The following is a 27710-nucleotide window of genomic DNA, read 5'->3' as shown; positions in this document are numbered from 1 at the left end:
TCTGTGCAGCAGGCTCGGTTTGCAGAGGGGCGGGGGCAGGGGCGGGTTTCTGGGTCAAGCAGCAGGAAGTGGCTGTGGATGGAGCAGCTTTTGGTCTGACTGGTAGGCTTAGTTCTGAAGCCAGCAAGTGTGGATGCATTTTTGAGCTCTGGTAATACCACGTGGGTTTTTCTTAATTTAGCAATGCCCTTGCCAACAAAGCCATTATGTATGAGCATAGGATCAGGCCCTTCAAGGTGCTGAGTGCCTCCAGCACCTGTCACAAGCAGGCAAGAGCCAGCTCTCAAGTCTCTGTAAACTCCCATAACAAGATCAGCCCCTATAAAGTTCTTGCTGGTAAGGGCAAATTTTGTGTGCTCCCTCCGCAATGAAAGGCTTAGTAGATTAGGGAGATGGTGAGCGAACTGACTGGTGTCACCAGTAGTGCATACATGGTGCTTCTCCTACTCTGGCTAGCAGAGACACCTTACTAGAGCTACCATTTCACTGACTGCTAGAAAAAGTAGTGGGTTGTGGTGGCTTTTATTTTCCTGTCCAGTTGTAAAAGCATAGTGAAAGCAAGGCTCTGGCAGTTTACTCCAGAGTGAATGAGGTAAGATCAGCAGCAGGGATGTGGTGTGGCCCTTGTCTGACTACCTAAGGACAACATGATGGGGGCCACATCCCCACTTAAGACTTTTCCATGAAGGTGCTATTGCAGGCAGGCTATCCCGCTGCAGTGAAGGCAAGGCTAGGGGTAATGGACTTCTGGCAGTAAAGGCTTGCAAAGCATATTCTTCCACTTCATGTTTAAAAACACACCTCTCTCCTCACTTTTCTCTTCTGAGCTATGGCTGTCAAGGCCTTCATGTGTCTGGCTGTGTCAGTTAGCCAGTCCCCCCTTTCATAATACAGTAAAGTTGGTAGCAGACTATCTTTTCTATTCTGCACAGCTGCAAATCTCCAGTGTGCTGCAACCCTCTGCTCACACTGTGGCTGCAGACAGTCAGCTGGAAGGTGCCTGATTCAGTTGGGGTTGCAGATGGTCAGATCTGCTGCTGCAGCCTGTGTGTTTAAGGTCCTTCCTCTCTGAGATCCTTAATTCCCAAGAGCTTGCTGGGTGGAGAGGAGATATTAAGAAAAGGGAACTGGCCCCTTTCCAGTGATAACTCAGCAGTGTGTCTGTGGCTGCACCCACTCCCTCTACCTGTGAGTCTGCACACTGCACAGGGCAGGACGTTTCTTTCTGTTCCATACTTGGTTCTGAGCGTCTTGCTCGAGTTTAGTCTCTGCAGATCAGTCAGTGACCTTGAGAGCAGCTGATGTTTAGTGAGGAATGAGGGCAGCTTTGTATATGGAAACTGACCTGAGTAACAGGACTTTTTATGGAAATATATTCCTTGCAGTGATTGTAACTTGGGCACCCAGCAGTTGTTTTGTGCATAGTCGGAGGGTTCAGCAGAAACTGTTCCCCTGAACCAAACCAACCATTAGATGCATCTCAGTTGTGTTAGTTCCATATGGTCCCCAGGGACATTTGGATCTCAAAATCCACAGTAAAATCTGGCAAAGCATTCTCAGTGAGGTGATCTAGCCATGGAGCCAGCTCCCAGAGGAGTCCTAGATGAATCCAGACCTTGCAGTTTTGAATAACACTGCAGAACTTTCCTCTTGGTTAAACTGTTTCCTTACAACCAGAACAGCATTTATAGTATCAGCTGCTCCCACCCACCCCTTCCCTGACACAGAGCCTCCTCTCCCAGAGAAGAGTGAAAGCCCCAGACTGACTGTGCCTACGCTACAGTGGGTGGTGTGAGAGCAGCACAGGTAGGCAGACTGTAAGTAGGTCAGGAAGCTGCTTCACAGCTGTCAGCATCGGCTACAAACATCTGCCTGGAATCCCAAATAATGCACAGGCAGCTCATGGGGTCCCCAAGCCAGCTTAGGTATGTCTATGTGCACCTGCAGTTGCAGAGTAGATATTGTGCCAGCCCTGCGAAGGATTCCTGACTGCCGGTCTCCTAGGTGAAAGCCACTCAGACACTGCAGGCTCTGTACAAACCTGAGGAATGGCAGATTGTTTTAGTCTGCCTCTCTTGAACGCCATGTCTAGGACTGTTGCTAAGAACTTGGCTTGAAACAATCCCATGAAACGCACTCTTGGCTGCACCTCTTGTTGCGCTCATTATTCGGACACCCAGAGGCCAGAGCGATGCGTCTGTAGGTCTGACTCGGAACAGTGAGTTTTTATTTTCTTTATAGAGCCGTAAAGACTTTATAAATGTCCTCAGAGAAAGGCTCCAATGATGTCTGCTTTGTTCCCCAGTGGCTTCAGTCCAGCAAATGACAGCGGAGCCAAAAAGAAGAAAAAGAAACAGAAACGGAAAAAAGAGAAAGGAGGAGAGCAGCTGGATCATGTCCAGGACCAGCCAGTCAAGGTAACCTGCCCCCTCTCTGCTGGGCCAAGGGATTTTTGCCCCAGATCAGAGCCTGCTCTTTAACAAAAGACTGATTTTAATGTGAGCACATCTCTGGGCAGGGCGTCAACAGATATATCTGATGCTGAGATTGCTTGACTTTGTTTACTGACATTAGAGGTCTAAGATTTAGGGCTGTCTCCTGGCATGGATCCTGGCTCTGGACTTCCCAGTGGGAGAGGGTTTGAGGCAGATCTGAGGCTGGGCACAGGTCCTCATTAAGGTATCAAAATGAGTTATGGTGCAGTAGTAAAAATTGCAGACTGATGCCTGTGGCTTATTTTTTTTCAGACATCACCTGCATTCTTGATTTGAGGTGGCAAAGACAGAGTGCCACTCCTCTCTCTCCTACCCCCAACCTCCTGGTTTCCCTCTCTTGCCTGCCTCAGACAATGACTGCATTTTCCGATTTTTGGATAGTGCCTGGTATTCTCAGTTTGCTTAATTCAAAGGGTTTCAATGTTCTCTACCTTGAGACCCCAAAGGAGTGGTGATTTTCTTCTGGGACACCAATCCCACAATCTTTTGGTGGTAAGCCTAACCGCTGCTGTGCATGGCAGTGTTGCTTGCTGAGGGTTGGTAGCAGAGAAGAGATACCTCTTCCTGCTGGGATCCTACCTGCTGCCTTTCCACATCCTACAGCTACTTTGCTGGGCTCCAGTGAAATGCTGCCTACCTCTAGGGACTGTCTAGGTAACCAGCAGGGCTGTAAATCTAGGGCAGCTGACACCTTACAGCCATTACGCTGCACTTCACTACATTAGAGTTGACCACAAGAAGGGATCAGTTTGAGACTGGATGGCTGGGCAGGGCAGAGGCAGGAAAGAATAGAGGAACTGTATAGAGATGCTCTAACCCTGAGTCCAGGTTTCTGAGCTGGGACATAACAATAACCTGCATTTTCTTCCTGGCTCTGCCACTATCCTCTATGTAGTCTGGGGCAGTTACTTCCCCTCTTGGAGCCTCATTTTTTCCCTCCCCACTTTGTCTGCCTTGTCTGTTGGGAGGGTGAATTCTTTGGGACAGAGGCAGTTTGCCTTTTTGGCTCAACAGCATGTCATTTCCTCAGCTCGTATAAACACGTGGGTGCTACCATAATTCATGTTCTGCAAAGTACAACTGTGAGGAGCAAGGTAAGTAGCTTGACTCATTCAGTGTCTGTTTCCCCCCCCTCCCCTCTCTGCTATTCAGGTGAACTCATTGCCAGCTGAGAGGATCCAGGAGATTCAGAAAGCCATTGAACTGTTCTCTGTAGGTCAGGGACCTGCCAAAACCATGGAGGAAGCCAGCAAGCGCAGCTACCAATTCTGGGACACGCAGCCAGTCCCCAAACTAGGTATGAACACTGCAGACATCCTTCCTTTGTAGGTACTGGAGTGCAGTCCAACCCAGACCATGGCCCTTGCACTCTGCAGCCTGTGGTGTTTAAGACTAAAACAGTGGGATGTAGAATGTTTCTGAATCATCCTTGCCTAGTTCTTGACCAGCTAGTAATTACCAATGTATTTCTAAAATGGTGCTACAACGACATGTATCTGAGCCTCACAGTCATCAATGGCTCTTGTCTTCTGGCACTGATGTGAACTAAGAAAAGTCTTACAAATGGAAGAAAATGAAGCGCAGCTTAATGACTTGTCTGTGGTCACCTAGGGAACCTGTGCCAAAGCCAGAAATTGAGTCCTGGTTTTCTGAGTGTTATCTTTTTTCACCATGTTTTTCAGCAGTGCCTTGGTACAAGCAAGTGAATGAGAGTTGTGCCCGGATTGGTATACTATCATAATGATATTGCTGACTCTAGTAGAACTTCTTTTGAGCCCATGACCTAGGATCGGGCCTGGCTTAAATGCATCTTTTCTTAAATCCATCATTACGCTTGATACAAGCGAAGCACAGGAGCCTGTCCGGAAAGCCTAGACTTTTTCACCTGCAGTTCAGGATCTCAAGCATCCTCACAGCGTTACACATTTCGGTTTAAGAATAATAAGTGGTGCTTAGACTTTTAGCATCTGCTCAATCTTGTCTTCTGTTTGATAGACAAGTGGATATAGCTACTGGCTGGGAGTTTCTGTAGTAGTTAACCAAACCTTGGGTTGGATTGGCTGGACAAAAACCTCCATCCTTGGAAGTTTTTAAGACCCAGTTAGATAAAGCCTTGGGTGGAGTTATGTAGTTGGGGATAGTCCTGCTTTGAGCAGGGGTTGGACTAGATTACCTCCTGAGGTCCCTTCCAACCCTAATTTTCTATGATTCTATGATTGGTTTTGTTCTGATTCTTTTGTTTCATGGAAGGTCACTGAGCTCTCCACTGGTCATGTTCAAAGTTGTCTTGGTTGAACATATTAATGTAGAATGCCCCTTCTCATACTTGGGTACAGTGATGCCCTTGCAAGCTAGTAGTGTGTGTCCAGCAACAGGGTAGGTGCCACTGAGGGACAAGGCTGCAGTATAGCCTGTTGTAGGGGAATATGGCCCTGGACATGATTATAGTCCCCTGTTGTCTAAGATGGATCTGTCCAACTTCTAAGAACCTGGGGGCCACACCAATAGCACTACCCCCATCCATCCCCTACGATAGGAGCAGGAAGCAAAAGCTGAGGCAGGAAGGGAAGCCTAGGGACTCTGGCTGCTGCAGTTGCCAGAGTGATAGGGGTGGATAGGAGTGGCTGAATAAGAGCCTGGGGGCCATGCATTAACTCCTTGCAGGCCACATACGGCCCGTGGGCCTCCAATTGGAAAACCCTGGTCCAAGGAAAATGGACCAGTTGCTGCATGGCTCCTGTAGCAGATGGGTGAGTGTTTACATGCTAGCAAACATCTCACCTTTTTTGGTGACCTCTGACCAGCGGTGTGAGCATTGAGTAATTCTCTACCTACTGGTGCTGTGTTTGCCAGCACATCCATTTCTGCTGACCCAGTTATGGAGTCTCACTAAAATGTGTGAGCATAGCAAACCATTGAGCCTCTGCACATGCCTTCCCTGAGCTTTTCTACCTATGGATTAATCTGTGGCTCCATAGTGAAGGGAACTGAGGCATAGACTTGCATAAGGTGTCACAGCAAGTTGTTGGCAGAGCTGGTAACAGAACTGGGTGAGCCTGACTCCTGTTTCCCTCTGCCAGCTGCTGAACTAAGCTGTCAGTCACAATACTGCTCTCTTACCTGTGGGAGGAAGCTGTCAGTCTTATACCAAACCAATAAGGGATCCAGGTGAGATTTTCAGTTTATGATAGCTCAGCTGGCCAGGCCAGATTAGTTGTTGCTATTTATGAGGTTATTCTCTGGGGAGACCAATGGCTACCCCCAATTAAGCCTATGTTGATATGTATGTGTTGCTGTTCAGAGAGGGATTTCTGGGTCATTTGTACTAGTAACTGAGAGACATTGTGATTGTGCACTGAAGTGATAGTTGTGCGGTAATGAAGTATTTTTCATCTCTTCTCTGCTGACAAGTGGCTCTGAAAAGTAGAGAAGCCCAGTGAGCAGAGCTTTTTGAGGCAGAGACTGGAAGGGCTTCGGGTCCCAGCTGAATTGGAGCAGATTGCAGCAGCTCATGTAATGTTTCTGCAATCTCATTGCTTATTCTCTCTGCCTCTGACATCTCCCTGAAGAACTAACCCACTGAACCCAAGCTGTTTGTTTTCTAAAGTTACCCAGGGTTTGTTCCTGCTTGGGGTGACTGGGAAACTGGCTCCACTTAGCAACTTCTTTCAGGAAGGTGATGTGTGATCCCTCTCACTGCCCCCGTTACGCCTGGCTGTCCCTTTGTATGCTTGTCAGTGCTGGCACCTCACTTATGGAACTTATTTTGTTTGCTCTCCTCAAAGGGCTATTTAGTGGAAGTGAATAAGCTCCCAGGTAGTCTTGCATTTAGGCTGCAGTCCCTGTTCTGTCGGGAAGGTCCTGTAATGTGCCAGCATAGTGTCATTCCCTTCAGTGGGGAAAATCTGATCCCATAATGATGATATTTTGCATAGGAGGATCCCAGATGCTTCATATCAAGCTTTTAGCTTCAGAAAACCCTGTAAGGACAAGCTATTTCTGGTTAGCATATCAGGGAACAGATGATGGATAGCCAAATGAAATAACTCGACTAAACTAGTGGTAGGGCTGATAACAGAATTCAGGCCTGCCTGCCCTGACTGTGGTAGACCAGTAAGGATTAATCTTTTTGGCAAGTGGGTTGCAAGTTAACCCTGCACCTTCTCCAAATGTCATTCCAATCCCCTTCCACTGCCTGATCTATGCTGCTCTGCTTTTTACTTCCTGTCCCATTTGCTACTGTGCTGCCTGTCCCCTGCCACACACAGAAGCTGCCCATGATCTGTGTTGCACATACATACACATTGCCCACCCTGTGCTAGACCAGGGCCTGATTAAAGAGTGGTATTACTTGCCCAGCTTGACCTACCTGGTACTGCTTAGAGTCTGACCAATAAAAGAGTCCTGAGGTGTTGGGACTGGATTTTCAAGTGCCAGAGATAGGGGAGCTGTGACATGAGTGCTTTTGAAGATGTGTCCCTGGGCTTCTCATGCCATCAACAGCGGATGGTCTTGGTTTGATCCAAAATTCACCCAGCCATTGCTGAGAAACCTTTTTAATGGGTATTTTTACAGGAGTCCTAATGACAGTGCAGCAGGTCTCCTTTGTGGCAGCTTTAACAAGCACTGTTTTTTGCAGAGCTGTGCTAACATCCCTGAGAAGGCTGGTGCCCAAACCAGGCCCTCTTGGCTCAGTAAAGCCTGTTAGAAATCATAGTATTTTGCTTTTAAACAAAAGCCACCTTGTTAATTTCAGCTCTGTTGAGAACACAGTGGGAAGGAAATCCTGGCATTGGTCAGATGGCAATGGCCAGAGCTGGCAGGAAGATGCAGTCATTTTGAAGCTCCAAGGAGGACACTGCAGACCATGGGAGAGTGTTGGGAAGAGGCTGGCTCGAGCTCTAAGGACTGTGATGGTGCAAAACCATAATGGGAAAAGTTTTCTGTTTACAACCTCTTGCTAATGCCCTCCTCCCCTGCTTTTGAGATGTGACCTGCTGAAGAGGTTGAGTCAGTGTTTCAATAGTGGTAGGAGGACTCCCAGCATGTTGCAGAATGATATGAATAACTCCTGGGGGTGATGTTCCTTTCCCTCAGCACTGGGGAGAAGACTGAGAGCACTGGGTCACTCTGGAGCTTTTCACAGAAAAAAGAGGTCTTGGCACTTGACCTAGGCAGTCCAAGTCAGTTAATTGCTTTTTCCCCCCTCCTGTGCCTTCCCTGGTATTTTAATTGAATGAGCAATTCCATTCCTCTGCCCCTCAGGGAGGTGGTAAACATTTGGCGTGCTCCATCCCTGAATAGTTTTCAGTAAAGGGTGACTGATCTTGTATATGAATGGCAAAGTTTTGTTGGGTTCCTTCAGGCTGAAAATGTTGGAGCTGGGGTGTTGTCATTAACCATCCAGTTGCCATGAGTGCTAGAATCCAGGAGGTCAAGAGATCCATTTTTGTGCTTGCTTTCTGTATGGCAGGTGAAGTGGTGAACACTCATGGTCCTGTTGAACCAGACAAAGACCATATCCGTCAGGAGCCCTATACCTTGCCCCAAGGCTTCATCTGGGATGCCCTGGACCTCGGGGACCGAGGCGTGGTAAGTAGGGACAGCACAGGATAAGCCTGTGGACGAGGTGGCCTGTAGCATAAAGTTCCCTGTAACCCATCTGCTGGTTTGTACTTGGACTGCAGTTGTGCTGCTGTTTCCTTAAGGCAGTGGCTTCTAAACTAGAGGTCATGAGCTCCATGAAGTCTTTGATTCTCCGAATATTGTAATTAACCTATGCAGTTAACAAGAAGTAGAGATTTACTTGGCCTCAGTAGTAATTATCCCTATGCCCACCTTTACCCCACAGTGAGAGAGCTAAACTGAGAAAATTCAGCCTTCCTTCATGGACAGGTTGCCCTAGGCAAGCTCACACTGTTGTGTAGAAGTTAAGCACATGGACACTTAACAAAGAGCAGCTGAGGCTGAGGAAATCTCTGACTCTGTTAATTTTGTGTGCACAAATACTTGCCACAGTTCTGGCAAGGCCCTGCCCTCTATTCATAAAGAATACAAGATCTGTGCCCATATTTAACAGGGAATGGGAGTTTACCATGCCACAGCTACTGTACAGTAACTGTCCATTTGCTGGCTTTAACCCTATGGTAAGAGCTAAACTAAGACAGTGTACCACTGAATAAAACAGGAGTCAGTTGCCCCACTGTAGCTTATACTGGCTGCAGGGTAATACGAGGCGTAATAAGTTAATGCACCTGCAGGAAACACTGCAGGGCTTTACAACTCTCAGCAGCTCCGTGGTACCTGTCTGTGTGCTGACATTTACCCTGCAGAGAGTGAAAGTTAAACAGAGTCAGTTTAGCTCTTGCCATGGAGTAGGAGTGGACACAGGCAGTAACCACAGAGTAGCTGCATTCCTGCCCTTCTTTAATTGAAGGGATGTGATCCTCAGAAACTGTATTTATCTGTCTGGGGACTGGTGCCTTCAGGCTAGAAGGGTCTCTGCCTCTTGCTTCAACGTTTCATAGATGTTTGGGTCAGAATTTATCCATCCTCCTGCCAGTCGAGCACTCCCATGTTCAGCCAGCTCTTACAGGCAAAATGGAACTCCCCTTCCCCCCTGCCCCTCCATATCCCTTGAGCTCTAGAGACGATTCATGCCTCAGGAATCATAGAATTATACAAAAGTAGGGCTGGAAGAAATTTAAGGAGGCAGTATAATCCATGCCCCTGCTTAAGGCAGGATGGTCCATGTCCAAACTATTTCAGACAAGTGCTGCTTTAACTTATTTTTAAAACTACACAATCAACCCTGTTGCACAGCTACAGGGCCTACTGCACAAAGACACCAGGAGCACCTCACCTGCTGCAGGTAAAGCAGGGGAATGAGAGCTGTCAGCATCCCACCACTGGAAAGGTTGTTAAAATATGTTTGAAGAAGACCCTTCAGAACCCAGTCTTGCCTCTTCAAGATGATGCAAACTTGATAAAGGGGGACCACGGGAGAGAGATTTTCATGTCCCTCTTGGGTTATTTTATTCCACTACCAGCATTACACCTACATCTGAGTGAGGGGCAAGAGACACTGAGAAGAGGACAAGTAGAAGTCATGGGGAACACTGGCCATAGATTGTGCCTATAGCAGACTACAAGGAAGGATGGTTCCAGTCAGTATTGCAGTAGTAGCTTGTGCAGAGACAGATGGTAGCATATCCGATGTATTCCATGATAGTCCAGCAGCCTCAGACCTCCTGATAGAGGCTGCCTGTATCTGGGCACCATCCTGCTAGCTCAGCCTTTTTAAAGGTATCCCTTTACCTTGGTAAACAGGGTCTCTCATTGTAGTTGCTTCTGTCCAGGCAGGGCACTATTACTGATTAAGCAAATTCCAACCTCTTCTCTCTCTCTCTCACACTAGCTTAAGGAGTTATACACACTCCTGAATGAGAACTATGTGGAAGATGATGACAACATGTTCCGGTTTGATTACTCCCCAGAGTTCCTTCTGTGGTAAGTAGTGGGCTCTTTGAATCCCCTGAGATGGTGAGGTGGGAGGAGGGGAGGAGTGGATGACATGCTGGTTGATCTGGCTGTCCAAAGCTGCTACTGCAACCGTCCTTATTTGGATATTTTTAACGGCTTTGCTAGCCCTGTAGCCTTCTCTATCTGAACATAGGTTTCATAGACATTGAGGGCTGGAAGGGACCTTGCAAGATCATAGAATCCAGCCCCTGCCATAGGAAGGAAATCTGGGGTCAAGTGATCCCAGCAAGATAAATGTCCAGATGCCTTTTGAATGAGTCCAGCGTAGGTGCTTGAACCACCTCTGGGGTGAGTCTGTTCCAGACTCTGGACACACAGACTGTAAAGAAGTTTTTTCTTATGTCCAGTCTAAATTGGCCTTCCAGGAATTTGTGGCCATTGGACCCTGTTATTCCTTTGTGAGCCGTGGTGAACAACTGTCCTGCTGCACCAACCTTATACTTGTAGGCTGCCACCAGGTCCCCCCCAAGCCTTCTCTTCTCCAGGCTGAAGAGTCCCAAGTTCCTCAGCCTCTCCTTGTAAAGCTTGTCCTCTTGGCCTTTGATCATATGGGTGGCTCTTCTTTGGAACTGTCTCAAGCTTATCCATGTCCCTTGGGTGGGTGGAAAACTGACGCAAAGTAATCATTTAGGAGATTGGCCTTTTCTTGAGTGTCCAACATCAGCTGCCTCATTTGATCTCGCAGGGGTCCAATATTGCCCTTGTTTTTTCTCTGACTTCCCACATATCTGAAGAAGGACTTTTTGTTGTCCTTGATTCCTGTGACTAGCCTGAGTTCAGTTTCTGCCTTGGCTTTTCTGGACCACTCTCTACATGTGCAGGCTAGTGCTGAGTAGTCCTCCTTGGTGATGCTTCCTGTTTTCCACCCGGTGTAGGCCTCTCCTATAACTCTCAGGAGGTCCAACAGTTCTCTGTTTAGCCAAGGGGACTTCCCTGCCTGCTGGCTGCATTTCTTATGGAATGGACTTCCCTTGCACTTCAAGGATTGCACTCTTAAGGAATAACCATTCCTCGTAGACTCCCCTTTCTCGGGGGCACAGCTTCTTAGTGCCTGACTGATAAATCTCCTGAGTTTGTAAAAGTCAGCCTTCCCAAAGTTGAGGATTTCTGTCTTACTGAGGGATTTGCCTGCCCTGCATTGGACAGAGAAAGTGATCGGTTCATGGTCACTGTCACCAAGCTTCCCCTTGATCCTCAGATTGCTCACCAGATCATCCCCTTTGGCCAGAACTAGGTCCAGCAGTGCCTCTCCCCTAGTCAGCCCATAGACCTCTTGCGTTAGGTAGAGGTCATCAACACAAACAAAAAAGCTACTCAAATGGTCGGTTTTGGCTGTGTGCTCTTCCCACAAGATGTCAGGGAGGTTGAAGTCCCCCATGATGATTGTGCATTGGAAGCGTGCAGTCTCAACCAGTTCCTTACTGAATTCGCATTCCAGTTCTTTGGGGAGGTCTGTAATAGAGTCCTATGAGTATACTTCCTTTCCCATGTTCTTCTCATATTTTAACCCAAAGGGTCTCAAGATGCCCTTCGTGGTTAGTGAACTCAGTTTGAAAGGATATGTACCACTCCTTGACATAGAGAGCTACATCGACACCCGTCTTCCCAGCACAGTCCCTCCTGTACAAAGTATAGCCTTCTATACCAACAGACGAGTCGTAGGTGGAGTCCCACCAGGTCTCCATTATTTCTACAAGATCGTAACCTTTATCACACAAGAGAAAGGCCATTTCCTCTTGCTTGTTTCCCAGGCTCCGGGCATTTGTGTACAGACAGTTGAGTCTTCCATGGGAAGCCCTAGGCTTCCTTACGTGATGGGATGTCACCTTTCCTTGGGCTGTCATAGGAGTGGGTTCCCTTAGCCTACCTAAGTTATTTCTACTGTGGTTGACATGACCTGGGCTAGAACTGTTAATTGACGGCCCATCCCTGAGCGATCTTATTTTAAATCCCAACATGTTCCTATACTCACTGTGCTGTTCCCTGGGAAGGCTGCAAGAGTACTGTTAGCTCAGAGGTTTCTCAGTGCAAAGAGTCGCTGACCAAGAATGGCAGGATGAAGTCTAAGACAAGGATTTTTTGTGGGTGATAGTTTTTATTGGACCGCTTGCATGATTGGGATAGGCTTTGGAATGTGAAGAAGTCTATGATTGGTGGCAAAACGTATCAGAACGTGTTATTGATCCACTCTTTGAGGCAGAGGCCCCATTTTTACAAAGCCTCCCAGCGGGGGGCTCTGGAGGTCACCATACATGCCAACAGAGCTCCCTCCTGTAAAACAGCTAAATATCAGTCTTGGAGAGCAGGCTGCCACTTGCCAAAGCCCCACAGGAAGTCAGTGTCACTTCTCAGGGCCAAACATAGGTCTGAGCAGTCCCCTAATATAGCCACACAACCAGCCTTTTGGTCTCTATTGGTACAAAGAAATCCCCCAGCTCGGTGCATCCCTTTTTGACACAAAGCATGTGCACAATTGCAGTCAAGTCAGGCAAAGTGCTAGGGCCCTCAGCAGTGCATTCTTGATCACCTGTCACTGATGGTTATGCTGACCCTGTGCCTATTCAGCAAGGGGATGGAGAAGCTCAGCTGTGAATTTACAGAGTGTAATGATTATACAAGAATTAATTGCCCAAGGATCTCAAAGTGCTTTATGACCATTAAGCTAATCCTGCAGTCTCCCTGACATAAGCATGTGAACAAGCTGCCACAAGACAGAGGAGGCTGGGGCTTTACCACTCAGCAGCTGCTTTCTGGTCAATGTCAGTGTGCTGCTATTGCTTCACAGTAAGTGAAAGCTAACCAGTGATGCTTTTTCCCTCCATCAACAAGAGCTGAGCTATTGCAAACTAGCTTCCTATTACCACTGGGTAAAAGCAGATACACTGTCATTTACTGTAGACCACCTGATTTGCCATAAAGTCCCACCTCACAGTAATGCTTCTGTGCCTTTAGTCAGGCTGCTCACTTCTTACGCCCCTCTGGAAATTCCAGTGCGCACCATGGGCAGAGGAGTTGATCACAATAGATGTGGGTAGTGGTAGCCCTGCGTATGTGCATGCTGTACAACCCTGCGGCAAAAGCAGCGTGGTGCTTTCCTCAGCTTTTAGTCAGCAACAAGGAAACAGATTGGCTCTTTCCCAGGGTGTCTGCCATACTCTGTGATGGTCTAGGGTGGCTGTCCCCTCTGAGGGAGTGGGGAGCCTGTGGCTTTGCAGGGGCATTCTGGGGTGGGTTGCTCTGGGGTGGCAGCTGTGAACTGCTGCGGGGGGAAGAAAAGGGGCAGCAGGGTGGGATTGTGAAATAGTCATGAACTTTCCTTCTCTTTGGCAGTGCATTAGCCCAGGATAGCCAGGCTGGGACTATCCAGTCACTCTGTGTTGACTGTAGCACTGAGCCCCGTGGAGATTCTCACTCCAAGGGATGGAAGCAAGCACTAGAGCAGTGAGGGGATTCCTTTGCCTGGATCCCCAGGTCCAGTCCAGTGCTGGGAGGCAGATAGCCATCATGGCTGCTATCAGACATCCCTTTGGTGTGAAACAAGCCAGTGTCATGTTCAGATGCTGGTTGGTGTGGATCCACATCACAAAAAAGCAGTGGGCTGGAAGTTTCAACAAGAAGTCCTAGCACAGAAGAGAGAAGACAGGTGCACTGGGGCAACTACCTTGATTAACAAACACTTGTCTCTTCTCCAGGGCTTTGCGTCCCCCCGGCTGGCTGCCCCAGTGGCACTGTGGTGTCAGAGTTGTCTCTAGCAAAAAACTGGTTGGATTCATCAGTGCGATTCCAGCCACAATCCAAATCTATGACACGTAAGTGCAAGCCTATTTCATTGCCTATCCAGTGCCCTTGCTGTGGCACTAGAGCTCCTGGGCTGGCTTTGAGGCATTTCAGCTGTTATCAGTCCTAGGAGTGCCTCAGTGTTTGCGGGCAGCTGTTTTAAGGTGGAAAGTGGTATTTCTGTAAGAGGATTTGATGTACAAAAAACCCCAGTAGCTTAGTTTCATTAGTACTTTGCGAGCCAGTTGGGAGCTGTGACTGTAAGCTGAAAGTGTGGCAATTCTCCAGAGCTTTGTACAGAGTATTTTCCTCTTTTTGGGGACTCTCTTGGGTAAAGGCTTTGGAAAACTATCAGAAGTATCTGGAGGACCATCATCCCTAGACTTCACTGGGACTTTGGCCTCTGGGGTGGATAGGACCTTCTGAGAATGAAGCCTTTGGGTTTCTCTATTTATTGGGCATGTCTACTACCTGTTTGTTAATGCGCTTTAGGTAATGTGCATTAAATCTAGTACCTCTATTATGAGGTAGTAGAAAAATTAGCTTTAGCCTATTTTAATGCACGTTAAAGAGGACAGATTTTTTGTGATGCGTTAATGCACATTAAAATAAGCTAATTTGCATTAAAGTGCACATGTAGATGCGCCCAGGGTGATGCAGTTCAGGCAGCATCAAGGACTGGTGATGGTGGACATGAGGCCCAAACCCAATGCACATGATTTACATAAATCAGCAGCTGAGTTTTCTTATCTGAGAGCTTCACTTGGCAGCCTCCACAAGCTTCTTAGATCCATTCAGGGGGCAGTGGGTGCTAGCCAGAGTTCTCTGCTTGGCATCATAGTATCATAGTGCTTAGAGTCAGAAGGGACCTAAACAGATCATCAGGTCCGACCCCTTGCGCTGGGCAGGAACAGGTGCCGGGGTAATATCACCCCAGCCAAATATCTGTCCAGCCTCCTCTTGAAGACACCCAAGGTAGGAGAGAGTACCACCTCACTTAGGAGCCCATTCCAGAGCTTGGCAGCCCTAACTATAAAGTAATGTCTCCTAATGTCCAGCCTGAACCTTCTGTAACAATTTGCGGCCGTTTTATTCCTAGTAACCCCGGGTGGTGCCTGGGGGAACAGAGCCTTCCGCCCACCCTACCCCCAATTCCCACTGGTCCCCCTTGGTGAATTTGTAAAAGGCCACCAGATCCCCTCTCAGCCTTCTTGTGGAGGCTGAATAGGTTCAGGCCCTTTTACCCTCTCTTTGTAGGGCCTGCCCCGCTGCCCCTAGACCATCCGAGTGGCCCACCTCTGGACCCTCTCAATGCTAGCCACATCCCTCTTGAAGTGTGGTGCCCAGAACTGGATGCAGTACTCCAACTGTGGCCTGACCAATGCCGCATAGAGGGGAAGGATCACCTCCCTGGACCTGCTTGTGATGCATCTGTAGATGCACGACAAGGTGCAGTTGGCCTTACTGACTGCTTCCTCGCATTGGTGGCTCATGTTCATCCTGGAGTCAGCAATGACTCCAAGATCCCTTTCTCCCACTGTGTTAACAAGAAGGGTGTTTCCCAGCCTATACCTATATAACAGCCAGCCTATATAACAGCCAGTGTGTTGCTGGTTCCTTCTCCCTGGATGCAGCACCTTGCACTTGTCTGTGTTGAATTCCATCCTATTTTCATCCGCCCACCTCTGTAATTTGTCTAGATCTAGCTGGATTCTGTTCCTCCCCTCCAGTGTGCCCACCTCACCCCACAACTTGGTGTTGTCAGAGAATTTGGACAGCGTGCATTCCACATCCAGATCGCTGATAAAGATGTTGAACAGTACAGTCCCCAGGACTGAGCCCTGGGGGACTCCACTACCCATCCCTCCAGGCTGAAAACGACCTGTCCACCACCACTCTCCGGGTGCAACCATCTAGCCAATTTGCCACCTATCCGACTGTGTAGGCATCAATGCTGCACTCACCTAGTTTTTTTAAGAGAATGTGGTGGGAAACCGTGTCAAAGGCCTCCTTAAAGTCCAGGAATATAACATCCACCCTGACACCCTCGTCCAGGGACTTTGTGACCTGATCATAAAAAGAAACCAGGTTAGTCAGGCAGGACCCGCCCTCAGTGAACCCATGTTGATTGCCCCTGAGCATTACCTCCCCTGCTGGGCCCTTGCAGATGTGCTCCTTGATAATTTTCTCAAAGATCTTTCCAAGGACCGAGGTAAGACTTACTGGCCTATAATTGCCGGGGTCCTCTTTTCTCCAATAGGGACCACGCTGGCCCTTTTCCAATCCTCTGGTACCTGGCCAGTGCCCCACAAGTGCTCATAGAGCCATGACAGGGGCCCCACTATGACCCTGCCAATTCCCTCAGCACCCTTGGGTGAAGAGCATCTGGAACTACTAATTTAAACACATCCAGCCCCTCCAAAAGTTCCCTAAGTAGGTCATCCCTGACCCTCGGTATGGCAGTGCCTCCCCTGGGTCTGTCCGCAATTCTAGTCAGGGAGATGTCCTGGTCCCTGTTCAGAAATATGGAGGCAAAGAATTTGCTGAAGAGGTCAGCTTTTTCATTTGCCGCAATCACCAGATTGCCAAGCCAATCCTGTAGGGGCCCCACATTACCCAGTGCCTTCTTCTTACTTCCTATGTATTTGAAAAAGGACTTTTTATTATCCTTAATTCTGGTCACTAGCCCTAGCTCCATCTCTGCCTTGGCCTTCCTAGCAGCCTCCTTGCAGTCCTGAGCAACAGAGGTGTAATCCTGCTTGGTGATAGCCCCTTGCTTCCACTGTTTGTATGCCTCCCTTTTTGCCCTTAGGCATCCCTGGATGCCTTTGCTGGGCCGTGGGGGCTTCTTAGCACTCCTGCCCCCCTTGGTGCGCATTGGGACCGACTTCCTTTGAGCTCAGAGGATCGTCTCCTTGAGGAACAGCCACCTGCCTTGGACTCCTATCTTATTGAAGCTCCGAGACCCCAATGCCTCTCCTACCAACCTTCTTGGCTTACAGAAATCAGCCCTCCTGAAGTCGAGGACCTCTGCCTTGCTGCTTGCTTTCACCACCCTGTGCTGGATAGTAAATTCCAGCAGGCAATGATCACTGTCGCCCAGGTGGTCGAGCACCCGCAGACCCCTCACCAAGCCTTGCCTGTAGCAAGGACCGAGTCCAGCAAGGCATTTCCCCTGGTGGGACTGTACACCTCCTGGGTTAGGTGGAGGTACTGAATCCCAGCTAGGAACCTACATGAGCAGTCAGACCTGGCTGACTGCTTCTCCCAGCAGATGTCTGGGTAGTTTAGGTCGCCCATGACAACCACATCCCTTGTCCTTACAGCCTCCGGGAGCTGACCTGAGAATTCCAGGTGTCCTTTGGTACCCCAGTTGTTAAACTAAGACATGACCTGCACTCTCATTCCTGTTCTATCATTCTCTGTCCCAAGCATGTAATTGTTATATATTTAGTGGTCTCCTTCAAATCACTAAGGGAGGCTTGCAGTTTCCTGGCAGACCTAGGAGCCCACTGTTAATGTATAGCAAATAGACCTGTCTGAGACTTCACCCAGCTTTGCATGTTCAATTGCGCAGCCATACATATGGGCAAGTGCTGCCTGGGACGGGGAACCTGAGTGGGTTAGATGATTAATCTATGATGGGTGACCAGAATCTCCAGCCCCTCTGATCTGGCTTCTCATGCTGGGGTTTTCCCATTCCCCTCCTTCAGGTCATGAAAGGAGTAAGAGGGATGACTCCTGGCTGACCCCCCTCTCTCAGGAAAGTTAGGAGGTCAGGTGTTTTGCATGCTGGGGAGGAGAGCCAACTTAAGTCTGTCCATACAACTGGATTGCTTCCCTCTCCTTCCCACCTCCCACCCCTGCCAGCTGTGTCTTTCTCACCTTTGGACTCTTTTGTTTTCTGTCAAGTGAAAAGAAAATGGTGGAGATAAACTTCCTGTGTGTCCACAAGAAGCTGCGCGCCAAGCGGGTGGCACCAGTCTTGATCCGGGAGATCACTCGGCGGGTTCACCTCGAGGGGATATTTCAGGCTGTTTATACGGCAGGAGTGGTGCTGCCAAAACCTGTTGGGACTTGCAGGTAAGCGACTCCCCTGTCCTTATACGAGGCTTATGGATCTAGGCAGGAGTAGCACGGGCTTTGCACTTCATGCACTTCTCTTGTGGCTTATTACCCAGATACATCTTGGCGCTTCACCTGCTTGCACTGTCCCTTAGGGAGGAGGCCAGGAGCTCTGTATGACTTGTGTGAGCTGTTCAGTTGCTGAAGGACCTGAAGCCTTCTCTCCAACTTGGAGATTCCCATTCTTTTGGGGTCACCTACCCCTTTCCAATGTTACTGGGTGCCCCTTAAATTCTGGATTATGGCTGCTGTGTAAAGTAACATCTTACACCACAATGGAACTGTTTCAGCAACCTGTGTGATCTAGATATTTAGTTCTTTTTATTTCCAATTCTGCTCTCCCATTCCCTTCTCTCCCATATCCTGCATAACTCTAGGGGGATGCATACCCCACTTGGAGAAACCTTGCTTTATCTGGCATGGTTTTTTCATCTTTAGGGCAGTGGAAGCCAACCTTTTTGGCAGGTGTGCCACAAATTAGGCCTGCACCCTCCCCAAGTGCCACTCCAGTCCCCTTCAACAGCCCAGTCTCCTGTTTGCTTCCTTTCCTATGCTCCCTGCTTCATCCACTGCTCTGCTTTCTGCTTCCTGTCCTATCTGCCACTGTGTTACTTGTCCCATCCTTATCTGCCACATGTCTCACACAGAGGTTACAGGTTCCTTCCCCTCTCCTCCCCCCCAGCAGTAGTGTTGGCAGTATAAATTCCTTCCTTGCTGTCTAGCATTCTTGCTTGCCACCTACTGGCATGTAGAAGAACTACATGCTCTTTCCAGCCTCCTCCCAGCTGGCCCACAGCATGTGGTGTATATGCGTAACAGAGGTGTGTGTGTGTGTTTGCAGATACTGGCACCGGTCCCTGAACCCTAGGAAGCTTATTGAAGTCAAGTTTTCCCACCTCAGCAGGAACATGACTATGCAACGTACCATGAAGCTCTACCGGCTGCCAGAGGTGTGCTTGACATAAATTGTAGACATGGATATTCCTGCTTTGTCAGTTTAGCAAATTGCAGCATCTGAGCTAGGTGTGGGGCTGGGGAGGGGAGGGTACTTCTGAGATTTGAAAGTCAGGCTGCTTTTGAGTTCCTGCCTTAAAGGAAATGTTTTTGTGGGGGCTTGAAGGAGCAGACATGGGGAGGCCCCTTTTGTTTGCTTGATCCTAATGCCTGCTGCTAGGGACCCATGTAGCTGTGTACTGTGAGTTCTAGCACCCTTCTGCCTCCCGGTGGGTCATACCATGCTGTGAATGCAGGCTAGTAATGAACCTGGAAGCTGTGTCACAAACTATTAAACCACACTTCATTTGTACAATGTCAGCTGCTTCAGATGCCTGAGGGCTAACACAGACAACCATTTAAATCATGCAAGCGGACAAGCCACTTGCCAAATTCTATTGATTTCTATGTTAAAGACCCTGCATAAGCTGATTTAAGTATGCCAGCTAGTCTGTGGGTACAGCTGCTTGTACTTCATTATAGCTTATTGCCTTATTTAGATCACCAGCAGGCCCTCATGTCTCGGCTTTGCAGCAGAGTCTGTAATGGCTGCAGCAGTGGACAGCCTGAGAAAAGAAACGTGCTGAGTCTTGGGACTTTAACGCCATATATGCTGAGCAGTTTCCCAGATGCCCAGTGGGTCTGCTGTATACAGCTCCGACTGTCTGAGGTGGCTGGAAGCCTCTCATGTGACAGACCCAAAGCACAGGGTTCTGAGCCCCATGATGTTGGTGTACAGAGAATTAGTAGTGCTAGATGCTGTCTGTATGCTTCTCCTTGCCAGCTACACAGAAGAACCCAGGTGGGTGGGTGGGTGGGTTTTGAGGATGGTGGGTTTGAGGGATGGAGACGGAAGACAGGCTGGCGCAAAGGGGAGCACAGAAGCAGGTTGAGGGTTTCTCAGGGGCAGCTGCCATGTTTATCTGTTAATCTTTGGCAAGCACAGTCCTTTGCAGAACAAGCTGAGAGAGCCAAGGTGACAGTCTCCCAGCACTGAGGATGTGAAGGCCTTCTTGCGGCCAGTGCAAACTGTTTGCCCCCCTGTCTGCAGACTCCGAAGACACCTCGTATGCGGGCAATGGAGCACAAAGATATATCTGCTGTGCACAAGCTCCTGATAGAGTACCTGAAGCAGTTCCATCTGACCCCGGTCATGAGCTGTGAGGAGGTGGAGCACTGGTTCTTACCTCAAGAGAATATAATTGACACCTTCGTGGTCGAGGTGAGGCAGCAGGGCAGAGGGGTTGTTGATGTTTTCCTTGCCAGTTGTGCCTCTGGATCTGGGTGGGCCACAGCTGCGGGCTGAGGCCAAGGGCCACGCTGCGCTCAGAGCGGGTGGCGGTGCTGGGAGGGGGTTATGGGTGGGCCATTGCGGAATTTGAGATGGCCCCCCTCCCAGCACACCTGCCCCAAGTGCAGCGCGGCCCCTGGCCCCAGCCTGCCAGGCCAGCCCCGCGCAGATCCGGGGGCACACACCCTCCCTATGCCCTCCCAGACGAGCAGCAGCAGGAGCTTCACCACCCCACCCCTGCACCTGCCCCCAAACAAGCCACGGCTGTGTCCCACACCTGCCCTGCCCCAGCCTCAGCTCCACTTCCTCCCTCACCAAGGGGGTGTTGATCTCCCCCCACGCCTTTTCCCTCCCCTTTCACCACAACAGACTTACCAGCTGCACACAGCCGTATCAGAAATCGGATCAGTATCAGCTGATATGCCTTCTTAAAAATCGGCCATCGATATCGGCCCCCAAAATCTCTGTCAATGCACCCCTACCTAGCACTTTGTCTTTGTCTTCTCTGATACTCACTCATGCCATACCAGCAGGGTTGGTCTTTTTTTTTCAGAGCGCCACTGGTGAGGTGACAGACTTTCTGAGCTTTTATACTCTGCCCTCCACCATCATGAACCACCCCACTCATAAGAGCCTGAAAGCTGCTTACTCCTTCTACAATGTTCACACCAAGACCCCCCTCATAGACCTCATGAGTGATGCCCTGATACTTGCAAAATTGGTAAGTAGGCTTGGATGACTCCTCTGTCTGAGCTGTGAGATGGGGCTGAGGGAGCAGTGGGGAATAGGTTTGATGTGGGAAGCAACTTGGCAGCTTTCCTCTGGAGTCCCAATCTGCTCCCCAGGGGGAAAAGGAGGAAGAGTCATTCCATGGCCTCTGTGCTACAGCTGGAAGTGAAAGGCCAAGAGGCAGGTGGTGGGAAGCTTTCAGTTCAGGCAGTGCCTAGAGTAATGGAGGACAGCACAGCAGGGAGATGTTCCCCAGAGGAGTCTTGCTGACAATGACTTTGTTTCTTCTCTTCCCCTATCAGAAAGGGTTTGATGTGTTCAATGCACTGGACCTCATGGAAAACAAAACCTTCCTGGAAAAGCTGAAGTTTGGGATTGGGGATGGGAACCTGCAGTATTACCTTTACAATTGGAAATGCCCCAGCATGGCAGCAGAAAAGGTAAGTGCACAGCCATGCAACCTCATGGAAAGAGAGGTCACCCTGTGGCATCTGGTAGGATCTCTGGGATGGTTTCTGTAAAAATCTCTCGAAAAACTTAGGCTCATGCTACACAGAGATGGGCCAACTGGCTTAGGATTCCACACTTGGAGAAGGTTGTATGTTAGGCTTCAACATGAGGCAGAAGAGCCTGAAATGCGTGGGTGCTGTTATAGGAAAGGAGAACACCAGAGAAGCCTTCTTCAGCTCCCACACACAGCCAGTTCCCCTTTCCAGCTCAGTCAGGATCATAACTTGCCAATGACCTGTAATTTTCTAAATGCTTTTCTCCACCCTCCCAAGTTGTTTGCCTGTGTAAGGAGGACTTTATCAAACTGATCACAACCTGGGTATCCTGGGCCTGGGGAGTTAGAAACTGTATGTAGTAGACTCTTGAAAGCATCCATAGGTCTGCATTACTCCAAGTCCAGAAGAGCGTGTAGCTAAAAGACAGCAGTAGGGCCTCTTTTATTGGATCAGAGCCACGTTTCTGTCCAGTTGGAGCACAGAGCTAAACTAGATTCCAGTCCCTGATGAGGAGGAGGGAAAAATTCTCAAATCATGCTGGGGGCTGGACTTGGTACCCCTTTCCAGCCCTATGATCAGTCTAGATCAGCAGTGCTCAACATTTTGGCCCTGTAGGCCAGATGAGTGGCATGGGGCCCTATATGCCCTGGTTCCCTGCACTGTTCCCCACCCAGCCCCATGTATCAGGATTGGGTCCTGGTGCCCTATGCTGCCCCTGCATGCTGGATTTGAGCTGCCCACTGCCCCCAAGCACTGGGATTGGGTTCCATGGTGCCCTGCTTTCCCAGTCTAGCACACAGGGCCCTACTGCCCAGTCTGGCTCTCCACGGGTCAGGAAATTTAGCAGCGATGTGCAGGGAGAGGGCACTGCTTTCCACAGGTCTGAAACTCTGTCAGTAGGGGTGTCCTGAAAGCTACATGACGGGGGGGGGGGCACAATTCCGGCCTACAAGCCAGGAGTTGAGGACCCCTGGTCTAGATATTTAAGAAGTGTAATTTAGCAAGGTAAGAGACTTGATGGGATGGGTCTGTCAGCTGGACAGGTGTCCCTGTGGAAAATAAACCTGTTTGAAAGACTCCACTTGTACTGCAGACTCTAGATTGAATAGGATACCCCTCCCCCAGTCTCTGCCTGAGAGACTCCTCGGGGGAGGCCAGTCACTTAATAACATCTTGAGGACTAGCTTAAACCCTAAGCCTCAGGACTGAAATACCAGGGCTCCCCACACACTGGGCTGAGCCTGCCTCTGTAGGTAGGATTGAGCACCTGGCAGTTTGTAAGAGAAAGATGGGCTCCTTGCCACTCTTAAGTGTAGGACCTCATATTAAGAGTCTTGGCCATAGTTTTCCATCTCTGGTCTGGGTTAAGTTAAGCTGCACTGCCCTTTGCCTGGCCCCACTCCACTCCTAAGAGTCCTAGTTCAGCATATGCCTCATGTCTGCAAACTGCATTGGGGTGATGGATGCTCCAGGACTACATAAGATCCTTCTTTTACAGACCGCTGCAAGCATATGCTAGGCTGTGCAGTAGATGCGATTTTCAGGGGGTTATAGAAATGTGACTGGTCACCTGCTAGTTTCTGGCATTGTTGCTTTGTAGACAAGGAACCACCCTCTCCTTACATAATGCACTTGGCCAGTTTTGCACTTGCTGTCTTTGGCAGGGGAAGTAAATGCCTTCCTAAAACCCTGAAGAAAGTTGGCTTGTATCCTGATCCAACTAAGGTAGCCAGTTGGATGCCCCCATCAGCAGAAAATGCCACAGAAGCTTCCTGTATGTGGTGCCCCAAAGCCACTATTTAAACCACATCCAACCTCTCTTTCACACTGATACTTAACTTCTTTTAACAAAGGAGCCAGAATGTTACTAATAGGCTTATCCCACTTTACCACTTCACTGAAGGAACCAGCAAGGCTTTGAGTCACCAGTGAGCTGCTACAATGTCCAGGGCCAGCGTAGTGACTACACATGCCTGGGGGACAGCTGACCCCACAGAGACTGAGCCCAGCTCTGCACTTTGGGAATGCAGATCTACACAGTGCGGGTCATTGCTGCTGGGTAAAACTTACTCTTCTCCAGCTCCGCCTTCCAGTACCTCTCATTGTTTTTTCCAGAGTGGCAGTGACCCACCACACCACAGTACTTGCTCAGCCCAAAAAAACCCCCCAGAAATGGGCAGTCTGCTTTCAGAGGGACATGATGAAAGTTAGATTCTAAGCTAAAAGGCCCTGCTAAATTAGCCAGGATGAACCGTGAGGTAGTGTTAGCCCTTTGCAGGATCCCCCAGGTCAGTTGCTACTGCTCTGTCGTACAGCGAGTCACAGGAGTTCGGGTTGCAGAGGAATGAGTTGCCAAGCAGGGCTGGGCCTTAACTCCTAGCCCTGTGTTTTGGCCACTGGACGCTACTGGAAGGGGGTGGCAGGCCTCTGAGAAAGGGTCCCTTGAATTATGGTGGGTTCCTAGTGTAACCCTGTCAGAGCTGGTAGGCTGGACTTCCTCATGCACCCTTGAGGTTGCTGCTCTTTCCCAGCAAATGTGGGCAGTGCTGGGGAATGCATGCTTGTCATCCAGAATTGGGCTGTGGTCCTGTGCCTTAACCCCTTCCTAAGCCTTCCATCTCCCGCTGGCTCTCCTAGGTTGGACTGGTGTTGCAGTAACCAATTCCCCAGAGTGGAGTGAGCAACGCTGCTAAGATGGGCCAGGAAGCAAACGCTGCCACTTGCTGTCGAGGTTTCAGTAGGAGCGAGACCCTCACACAAAGGCGTTAGGACTGAACCAGCCCCACGAGCCATCGACCGGTGTTAACGATTGCCGCACAATGCTGACTGCAGCTCCCCCGGCGGCGTCATTGGTCTCCTTTTGTTTTTGATTTAATTGCATCCTCATAAAGACATGATCAAGGGAATGTAACTGCTGAAAACTGGCTCACGATTGGTATATAATGGATTTAACGGGTGAATAATAAAAGTATATATTATATATATTTTAAATCTTTCCTGTTCCAAACTGACGCTGACGCACTCCTCCCTGCCAAGAGGCTGCTTCCCAGTCACCGCACCATGACTCTTCGCTACAAGAGGCTGGGTTTAAAAGGGGTCCTGTTGCTTATTATGCTGGTCTTCTCCTATTATCAGCCTGGGCTCCAGTCCTTTCTTGGGTAACAGGGCGCTGGCTTCGTGACCAGCAGCAAAACCACTGAACAGTTCAGTCCAGACCAGCAGGGGTGGAACATGTCAGGGCTGAGGGACTGCTCTGTCATGCTCGTGGGGCTTGGGACTGAGGCATGCTGAATGAGATATCTGGCTCTATCCAGCATTTGTATCTTGCTTTCCCAAGCTCAAGATTTGTCAGTGTGCTGTGGTGGGCAGGGCTGCAAGTCTGCGTCTTGGACACTGAGAGTGGAAGAAGCAAAGAAGCTGGTGACAAGCCCTGGCACCCTGAAGAGCTGGTATTAGACTCTTGCAGACGAGCTGTGTTCAAGTGCAGTTCTTCCTGGTCTAACTCCATCTGAGGGTGTGAAATGAAGGAGTCTTTAGCTGCTAGGAACCGCATCCATATTCTTGTACTAACAAGGGCTATTTGTGTATGTGCTTGCCTCCCCTGACCTTTGAAACTCAAATCCTCACTGCTCAGCGAAGCGAGTACTCATAGTCAGCTGAACTGACTCTTCCCAAGTTCTGGAGAAGCCACTGTTTGTGAAGCTTGTGCCAAGGAGTCTAGTACTGGGCATGTTGGAGCAGAATCCAGAAATGTGAAAACTGCACAGTCAAATACCCTCCTCTCTGCCACACATAGCCTGTGCCTTCCCACTGCTGTAGTCATATGGACAGAATCTGTTCTACCAACCCCATTTCTTCCCAGAAGGTGGGACTTTGGTTGTAGGTTTTGGGGCTGCTAGGCTTACCCCAATGCTGCACCTCAGGGACTTCTTCTTGGCTTAGTTTTCTTCATGCTTCTGGGTTTGGTTCGGTTTTGGTTTCTCCCCCAAACAACCAAGCATAACAATTTGCTCCTTTAAAGCAGCCCTTGGCATGATTGGACCTAATTGTGATCCCTGGTATCACGCACTCATCCTTCTTCAGAAGTATATGATCTTGATAAAAAGCCTTGAGGCCTGTCTTCCTCCAGATCTGCGTAGTTCTATTAAAGAAATGCACCACACTGTATAAGAGTCTCATTGAACGGACTGCATCTTCTCTGTTCCTGTTAGTTGTGTGGTAAATGTGGGCTTTCCTGAGGGAAGTTGTTCTGGTTATAACATAAGCAAGATCCCAAGGACATGGGTAATCTCCCAGAAGGAAATTGTCTGTAAATCAGCTCACAGCAAATGAGAAGGCCCCATGACTTTCAATACCCATTGGTGTTTCAGGTCCTTGGCCTAGTGTGATCTGTGACATCCAGCCAAAATGATACAGCTGTAAAGCAGCCCCAGAAATAAATGGACCCCCAAAGCAAAGTGGATTCTCATTGTTATGGTTGTTTAACTGCTCCAGCATGTCCCTGGTTTACCCACCAAAAACATGCGCCAAAGAAATTTAAGCCAACAAGCCACACCTGTCCATTCTACAGAATACCAAGACCAAGAAGACGTTGGCTGCCCTGTGCCCTCCTGCCAGGCAGCAGGGTGGAACCGGCCATCTTCTGAGGGGAAGGGTCTGCCCCCATTCGACATGTTGAACATACTGTGAATAGCTGCACTTGTGATGGGGTACAGTGGAACCCACAAAAGGGACTGATGCCATTTCAAGAAGGAAACCCAAGCTTACAGACACTTGTTTTGCAACCTGATCCAAGTAGGACCAAAAGTACTGCCTTGCTTCGGTTGCCTAAGCCCTCATTGGACAATTGAAAGTGAAGCAGCATGTGTGCTTTGGCCTCATCTCCAACCCAGCAAGGCCACTCCTAGAACATCTATCATAAGGTCGTTCTCTGTTTGAAAGTCTCCACCCTGGATTGTGTCAACATGTTTAAAGCAGAGCTGTGGGAGATGGTCATACATCACCTATGCAAATATCCTGAATACTTGTTCCCATTCATGATTTCAGTGCATCAAGGAGCCAGATAATCCTGTGCAGAAGGACAGTTTTCCCATAGACTGAGGTGGCTGAAATCAGCTTGGCAGATTTGAAGGAATTGAATGTTTTGTGTTACCAGCATAAGCAAGCCTTGGAGATCACCCTTATAGAGATGTATGTATTCCCTGCTGCACAGAACAAGGGCAGTGGCTCGGTAACATTTCCCTGCGATGGAGTATGAGCATCCTGCATCATTCTACAATTTGGGGAAAACCTCTCCAACTCCAGGGAAATTGGTGAGCTGGGGAGATGAAAGAGAAGGGTGTCGGCCACCTAAGACAACCTGAGCCCAGAGCATGCCCCCTGAAGCTTTGGGATATGCGTCGCTGATGTGGAACAGGAAAGTGTCTCCCATTCAACAGGCAGAAAGGTTGGGTTGGCTTTGGCTGGACTCACTGAGGGAGCTGCAGTGGAGCATTACCAGCAATGCCAAAGACTTCTCCAGGCTGTGCCAATGCTTGGTCTACCCCTAGCCCTGGTTTCATTTGGAAACCACTGCTTCCCAAAATAGAACACACTGGTTGGCCGCTCGGGCTGCACATGAGATGGCCCCAGGGCAGAGCCATGAGATGTGGTTGGATCTCTCCATCTATTTGACAGTCCTATCAAGCCAAAGAGAGGACCTGAGTATTTGTACTGACATCTGCTTGCACCTGGGTGGGTGCAAAACCATAATCCTGTGAGCAGCAAAGTCTCTAGTTGTGCAATGGCTTAGGCAAAAGCAGTCAGTCTGTAGACTCGCTTGATTGTTGCATTTCCAGTGAGAATCCCAGACAGCCTGTTTTACAAAGGAAAAGGGCAGGACTCTTTGTACTGTTTTTGTATGTTCAGGGTTTGTGCGAATTCTCCCCCAAAGGCTTGTTTAAAATCTTTCTTCCTTTCTCCCTCTGTGTGTGTCTCTCTCTCTCTCTCTCTCTCTCTCTCTCTCTCTCTCTCTCTCTCTCTCTCACAGTTTTCTCAAGTTCTACTTATGCAGTGGGTTTCTCTGCTGTCTGCTCCATGTTGGGTTTGCTGCTTTGGCCATAAAGGAGGTTAAACTTCTCCCCAAAAGTTGTTTGAAAAACACTGTATGTGGCTCACGTTCAGTGACAGCATCATAAAGGCTCAAATATGCAGCTAGCCTCAGATTTTCCTTTTCAGTCATTTTTCTGTCAAACTAGTTTAAGTGGGAGGCTA

The 27710-nt window shown here is 49.1% G+C and overlaps 1 protein-coding gene across 1 annotated transcript in view; it reads left to right on the top strand.

Moving 5' to 3' along the window:
- Positions 1 to 24438, top strand: part of NMT1 (N-myristoyltransferase 1) — a 37512-nt gene extending 13074 nt beyond the window's left edge. Inside the window, exons 2-12 of the mRNA XM_090044317.1 lie at positions 2306 to 2417; positions 3648 to 3792; positions 7969 to 8087; positions 9913 to 10004; positions 13730 to 13846; positions 17727 to 17897; positions 18781 to 18889; positions 19984 to 20154; positions 20777 to 20944; positions 21255 to 21392; positions 24096 to 24438. Coding sequence (XP_089900443.1) covers positions 2306 to 2417; positions 3648 to 3792; positions 7969 to 8087; positions 9913 to 10004; positions 13730 to 13846; positions 17727 to 17897; positions 18781 to 18889; positions 19984 to 20154; positions 20777 to 20944; positions 21255 to 21392; positions 24096 to 24116 — 1363 coding nt within the window. The 3' untranslated portion in view covers positions 24117 to 24438. The remainder of the gene's footprint in view (positions 1 to 2305; positions 2418 to 3647; positions 3793 to 7968; positions 8088 to 9912; positions 10005 to 13729; positions 13847 to 17726; positions 17898 to 18780; positions 18890 to 19983; positions 20155 to 20776; positions 20945 to 21254; positions 21393 to 24095) is intronic.
- The last annotated feature ends 3272 nt before the right edge of the window (positions 24439 to 27710 follow it).

The sequence above is a fragment of the Crocodylus siamensis genome, chromosome 4 (assembly GCF_052110815.1).
Source record: "Crocodylus siamensis isolate JL-2025a chromosome 4, ASM5211081v1, whole genome shotgun sequence".
Lineage (NCBI taxonomy): Eukaryota > Metazoa > Chordata > Crocodylia > Crocodylidae > Crocodylus > Crocodylus siamensis.
Note: the sequence above shows the minus strand (reverse complement) of the source record. Positions and strands in the feature narration are given on the sequence as shown.